We start from the raw sequence: 6,895 nt of genomic DNA, 5'->3' as shown, positions 1-6,895 counted from the left end.
TGAAAATTATGTGAAATTTGAATTTTATTGTTCATAAATAAATAATTGGAAATTAATCATATTCATTTTTCTGTTGTCCATGACTACTTTTGCACTACAGTAGCAATTTGTTAATTGGAATGCAAACTGTATGGCCAAAAAGGCCTAAAATATTTCCTCTTTGGTCCTTCACAGAAAATTTGTTCATCCCTGATTTAATGAAATAAACCTAACCACAGAATTTTTTAAAAAATTAAGCTTTTCCTTTTTTTTATTTAGCATTTTCTTATTAAGTTTGTGCACTTTCTCATAAATCTGGCAGTGGTCATTTTGCAGATACTTTCTGCATTATTACATTTTTGGTTTTTCAACAGTTTTTAGAGATTTTTCCTCTGGTGTTATTTTAAAGCTATGTCACAGTTCAGCCAGCAGAGGGTGCAAGGGCAGTAAAAAAACTAATTCTGTGACTTTGCTACAGAAACATTTTACTTTATAGCATCTTTTATCTGCTGTTTTATGTTCTTAAAAATCTAAATCTTATTAATCACTTTGAAACTAAACATTTATATAGTTCTCAGAGTGCAGAACTTCTAGCATCAAACTGAGTGGCAGATTAAGCCCTTGATCCTCTCGTCTAATCTCACATCTGTCACTTACAACCTTTGTCAACTATGAAGACATTTTAGTTCCTCTAAGCTTAAATTTCTTCATTTATGAAATGGGGATGAAAACACTTGCCCAGCTGCACTTACCACGGTAATTGAAAAGATTAGATGAGAAAGAGTATTTTTATAACTTTTTAAAACTGGAAATCACTACATAAAATGTAAGGCATTTATTTTTTATGACCTATATTTTACTAAGCAAGTACATATTGTGGTGCAATTTGCACAGTTTCTTCTTTTTAAGTAGATTTTTAGTTCCTTGAAAACAACATCTTTGTTTTGGCCATATATATATCCATCACATTTCTTAAGGCATCATAAGCTTTCAGGTATTTATTGAATCAGATAAGGAGTAAATGCATTTTGGCAGTGAATGAATCCTATCTTGTCACGTGGTTGTATGTGAAAAAAAATGCTCTATTGTAGAAAGTTTTGTTTTGTATTGAAGTTTACAGCTTTAGAAGTATAACTAAAGCTCACACATGCTCTTTAAGAAACCCTGATCGTTATGGTATATAGAACTAATTTTTCTTTGTTTTGGTTCCCTGCAGGGTGACAAGTCTGTCCGAGTCATGCGTTCTTTGCTGGCTGCACAGCAGACGTTTGTAGATCGGTTGGTGCATTTGATGAAGGCTGTACAGCGTGAAAGTGGAAATCGTAAGAAAAAGGTGTTTGCTTTTGTTTTTCTTTTGTGGTGTTTGCTTTTGTTTATGACTGGTGGTGGCTTGGCCTCATACAATACTGAGTTCTGGTTGTTGTGTCTTTGGGTTGCTATCTTATGTGAACTTCTTATCATGTAGTTATAGTAATAGGAATACTTATAAGCTCTGATTATGTGTGCATTCCTTTTTATGAGTTTACAAATACAGATATAGTATTTAAATCTTCACAACAATCCTATAAGTTAGTATCTATTATTATCTCAGTCGTGAGGAAAAAGATGCAAAGAGAGATTAAGTACTTTGTCCAGTGTCACACAGCTAGTAAATATTGGAGTTGGGATCTGTACTCAAACATGAGTTCATGTTTTTATCTACAATGCTTTGTTGCTTCTCATTTTAACATGTTAACACATTAGGATATAAGGTATTCTATATGGAAGGCACCTCCAGGGAGCATTTAGATCAGAATTCTGAGATAGTGAAGGTCCGGAGTGACTTGCCCAGGATTGCAGAACTGGTTGTTAGTGACAACCCTGGCTCTGCCTGCTGCTCTGGCTGTACCTTGATCTTTCTCTGCACTGTGAGACTTCCTCTTGATGTGTAGGAGAATATCGATTCTTCTTTTGGCATTTCTTCTGTCCAGTGGCCTAAATTGTACGAAGAACTCTCTTGGTATCTTCTCTTTTCCTAATCCCATTAGATAAGCGTCAGATCTTTCTTGATGACTTTTGTAAAACAACACAACACATGTTACCCTTATCCTTAAGACGTGGAAGGCAGAGAGAGGAAAAGATGAAGAATCGAGTCAAGTTCAGAGGCAAGGATGTGGTCTAATGAGAAATGCTAGCATAGCTGTGTCCTAGGAGTAATGTTCACCAGGTTAGAGAGGAAAATAGACTGAAGGGGAAACACATTTTATTGAGTTGGCATTTTCTTTGTTGTTGAGAGGAATCACACGTTTTAAACAAAATCCTCCTGCTTTTCCCTGGACCTTCCTCAGAGGTGCCTGTGTGGGTAGCAGTGTGATCCCAGGGCCCCCAGCAGAGGGAGTATCTGCAACTTGCATGTGCAGTTTGACACTTATGTTTGAAACTATAGGATGTTTTTCTCATGGGCTCTTCTGTTCAGCAGACACTTAAACCTCTGACTACACCTGTTTTAGCTATTCTGGAGGATCACTGCCTGTTTGAGACATCACTCAGAGCCCCCAAAATAAATTTTGTGTTTGCCACATAGGCTGTATTTTAAGTCGGACTATTCTAAATATAGTCTCAGCGTTGCCTAAAAACCTTTTTAGCATTTTATCATGACTTTGTAAAAGATAAACTTACTTTTATTTGCATAAATTTATGAGAAACAAGCCCTGGCACCATGGAGAAATGCAAAGATTGCTCTTTACTACCATGATTTGTGTTAATACTAGTGGTAATGAAATGGCCACTAATAATTTAAAATTATATATAGTACTTTGTTAGCCCTCAATTAATTTGGGAGAGCTGTATCACAGTGGGGCAGTTGTATTAGATTCGAAGCAAGGGAATCCCTGAATTTAGTGTCACATGAGGGAAGAAAATGATACTGTTGCTATCTTCTTTCCTTTGCTGATCTCTAGTTTAGGAAAAATTCTTTTAGAAGTCTCTAAGATATATGAGTTCTAATAAAATCCTTTTTCCATCAACATTTTAAAAAATTAACACTTGCATTTTAAATGTTGTAAGCAGTCTGTTTTCACTTTGTGATTCTTTAGGGGATATTATTTATTCTACAAATATGAAATATATGTTGCATACCTACTGTGTGCCAAGCATTTTTCTAAGTTCTGGGAATAAACACAGCACTGAATATAAAAATCTCTCTCTTTATGGAGCTTATATTCATGTTGGAACAGAAAGTAAACACAATAAAAAAGTAAAATGTGGATAGTATACTAGATAGTGTTGTGTGCTTTGGAGAAAAATAAGCAGGAAGGGTCATAGGAAGTACTGGGGCCAAGTAGTAAGGGGATATTCTCTCAATAGCATGGTCAGGGAAGGCCTTACAGAAAATTATCATTTGAACAAAGTACCTGAAGCAAGCCAAAAGTGAAAGAGCAAGCCAGTGTTCCGGAGAAGACCCGTCCAGATAGGGAAAGCAGTGCAAAGGCCCTGAGGCAGAAACATATGTAGCAGGTTTGAGAAGTAGTATGAAGCCTAGTGTATTTGGAGTGGGGGGATAAGGGTGGGGAGGCAGTAGCAGATGAGGACAGAAATAATGGGGAAATGGATGGAATGTGTCCTTGTCAGACATTGTAGGGACTTTGACTTAACTACTGAGTGAGAACAGCTTCTGTTGGGGATTTTGATAGAAGCGTGACAAGATCTGCTGATCATATGAGCAGCAGTACACTGGTTGCTTTAGATGAGAAACCATAAGGAAGACAAGAGTTTGAAGAGGAGAAGTCAGGAGGCTCTTGCAGTAATCAAGATGAGACAGGACGTGAGGTTGGTGTCCAGGTCCTTAGGGCTTTCAGTGGTAATGTGGTGACAAGTGGCTGAATCTCTCACCCTTTTCTTGTTTGCTTTCTGGTTATTTTACTGTTTATCAGCACATCAACTAGAAAGTTGTTAATATAGAATAATTTTAAGTCATATTCATTGGCATCACTTCACATTTATTTATCTGACCATCCAGTTAGTTAGGAATTAGATGTATTGATTTTTGTAATGCATGTGTAGCCATCATACTAGTTGATTTGCAATTGATTTTAACTTGAACGTTTCATCATTCAGAAGGAGATTTGGATTATTACTGAAGGGAAATAATGTAATTTTTGGTCTTTGTGGTCCTTGAAATACTTCTGTCTCTTACTCATTCCAGGGTCTGCATCTTTGATGCATACCAGAGCAGTTGAAGTGCTTTATGCTGGGATCAGCAACCGAGTTTTTCCTCTTAAAGAACAAGCTCACCTATTTAAAGAATTCTAGACTTTCCCAACTTTTCAAGGAAATTGATTATTCTTTTGAAATTGAACAAAAAGGCTTCATGTGAACACTATAGTTGTTGCTAAATGATGAAACTGTTTCCTCATGACTTGGATTTCTCAGTTTTTGAAGTGTTGGCTTAATGCAATATGTATATGAGCTGAAGGAAATGAGTGATGATGATATCTTGGTAAAAGTTTGATCAGGCAGACTCAGTAAAAGATAGAAGGTAGGGTACAGGTTCCTCCAAGTGAATTAAATTTCCTTTTTGAACTCAAAAAAGGCGCTGGGGCCGCATAATGAAATTCTCGCTTAATATTTGGTCATGCAAAATTAAACTTCAAATGAAATTATAGTTTCACTCTGTGGCTTCACAAATCCTTGGGAAACAGAAATTGAATCTTTAGGTTCAACTTGAATATATTCCTGATTCCTTTTCAGCTGCAGGAAGTGAAATGTCTTCTCTCTCTCCTTCTGTGAAAGCCCAGCTTTTCATAGTCATGGAATTGCTCACTTCAAAGCATGCTGCTGCTATTGTTTGGTTGATTATTGATAAGGGGTTGTCTCTCACCCAATGTCTCCTTCACATTACTTTGGTACTTTGCAAATATTTTGAAGTCAATAGAACCAGATTTTATATCTTTACTGTATGTTTTATAAACTACTCTTCCATTTTAACCTAGTCAATCCCTTCTGATTTGTTCTCCTAGAATGAGAGACTACAGGCATTGCTTGGAGATAATGAAAAGATGAATTTGTCAGATGTGGAACTTATACCATTGCCTTTAGAGCCCCAAGTGAAAATTAGAGGAATAATTCCAGAAACAGCCACTCTATTTAAGGTAATTGTGGTGAATCTTTGACATGTATGATTGGAACCCAATTCTTTAAAGTCAGATCAGAGACACCATCTTGAAAAATTATTATATTGCAGATATCTAGAATTCTATTTAATTTAGTAAATGCTAGATAAATGGTATGTTTTATCTATCAGTGTAGTTTATTTTAGGGTCTTTGTATGTTACCAGTACATGGGTATTTTTTATAAAATGTGTAAAATATTTGTGTGACTCCGGGTTGCTTTTTAATATTTAATTCTGTTCCAAACTAATTATTGATCAGAGCCACAGCTTTTTTATGTGTAAAATTACAAAACATATACATTTATTTTGTAGTCCAGATTATTAGATATGCATTCCAGTTGACCTTTTTTACATTTCTCAATCTGATATCTGTTCCTATGAACTTTAAGCTTTTTCTTGTATCTTCAAATAGCAATTCTCTTTAGTTTATAGTGGCATACCAAGCTTGGTGTACTTCTTTTGGTTGGCCACCAAAGAAGCAGCTGAGGGAGCTGCCTTCTTTAGTCAGGCTAAAGGGACAAAGAACTGAGCATTATCCAGGAGGGATCATACGGAAAAATTGTTGTGAGACATGGTGTTTTAGGTTTCATGATTCTAATAATGGAAGGTCATAAGTTGCATTGAACATTACTTTGCATCAGATAAGAAAGTGCTCCTAGAATAACTAATGTATATGAAAAGAGATATAGTTACAGTAGCATATAGTTCATATTTTTTAAGGAAGTGTGTTTTAAGGCAACTGTTAGAGCCCATCTCATACAACTGAAGCATAATTTTTGTCAAGTATTACTAAACCTTACTGCATGTTATAGACTGTCTCTATTCTTTTAAAAATTCTTCTATTTCTTTAATTTTTAAATGTTGCTTACAACCTGTTTTATTGGTTTTAAATTTCATTTATAGATTGCAGCCTGCAATTTGATAATACTGGTATAGGCAATACAAAGTACATATTTCTTAGTTTGTGCTTACAATCTACCTGGGCTGAAATAGAATGAAATGTAAATATATACAAGACTATACACATGCAACAACTGGCATTCCTTTGGACTAGAACTCCCAAAGAGGACAAGCTTATAATGTTCTTGTACTTTAGGACTAGTCAAGAGCAGTGAATTAAAACGGTAGTTTTACTTTTTTTTTGAACAGGCTGAAAAAGAATATAACATAGAGCAGGGATAGTAGAGTGTAAGAATATCTACCTGCCACTGTTTTTAAATAAATTCTAGACCTGTTTTCTCTTTAACTGTAAAGTATTATAATTGTACCTTATATAAAGGAAGTAAATGTTCAATAAAACAGCTTGAGATATATATATAGTGAGTTGGAGTCTCACTCTGTCCCCCAGACTGGAGTGCTGTGGCCGCTCCTGGCCACCCAGCCTCAACCTGCTGGGCTCCAGCGATCCTTCTGCCTCAGTCTTCCAAGTACATGGAACTATAGGCGCGCACTACCACGCCTGGCTAATTTTTTGATTTTATTGTAGAGATGAGGTCTCGCCAAATTGCCCAGGCGGGTCTCGAGCCCGCGGGCTCAGGCAATCCACTCACCTTGGCCTCCCAATGCGCGGGATTACGGGCTGAGCCACCGAGCGCAGTGAGAAATATTTTTGAGCGCGGCGAGAAATATTTTTGATCTGAATTTTTAGTTTTGATTATTTTTCTTTTAGCCTCTAAATATGTGGGTGTTCTTAAAAATGTTGAGTTGAGCCGGGTTTGGTGGCTCAGCCTGTAATCCCGCACCTTTGGGAGGCTGAAGTGAGTGGA

At 36.3% G+C, this 6,895-nt stretch overlaps 1 protein-coding gene across 3 annotated transcripts in view; it reads left to right on the top strand.

Moving 5' to 3' along the window:
• PIK3C3 (phosphatidylinositol 3-kinase catalytic subunit type 3) overlaps window positions 1–6,895 on the top strand; it is a 133,792-nt gene that overhangs the window by 73,506 nt on the left and 53,391 nt on the right. For all 3 annotated transcript variants that reach the window (XM_021706512.1, XM_008073151.1, XM_008073152.1), the window contains one exon: window positions 4,977–5,108. In XM_021706512.1, the coding sequence (XP_021562187.1) occupies window positions 4,977–5,108 (132 nt within the window). The remainder of the gene's footprint in view (window positions 1–4,976; window positions 5,109–6,895) is intronic.

This window comes from Carlito syrichta, unplaced genomic scaffold (genome assembly GCF_000164805.1).
Source record: "Carlito syrichta isolate Samal-C Ts95f unplaced genomic scaffold, Tarsius_syrichta-2.0.1 Scaffold315702, whole genome shotgun sequence".
Lineage (NCBI taxonomy): Eukaryota > Metazoa > Chordata > Mammalia > Primates > Tarsiidae > Carlito > Carlito syrichta.
This window is presented reverse-complemented; position numbering and strand designations above follow the sequence as displayed.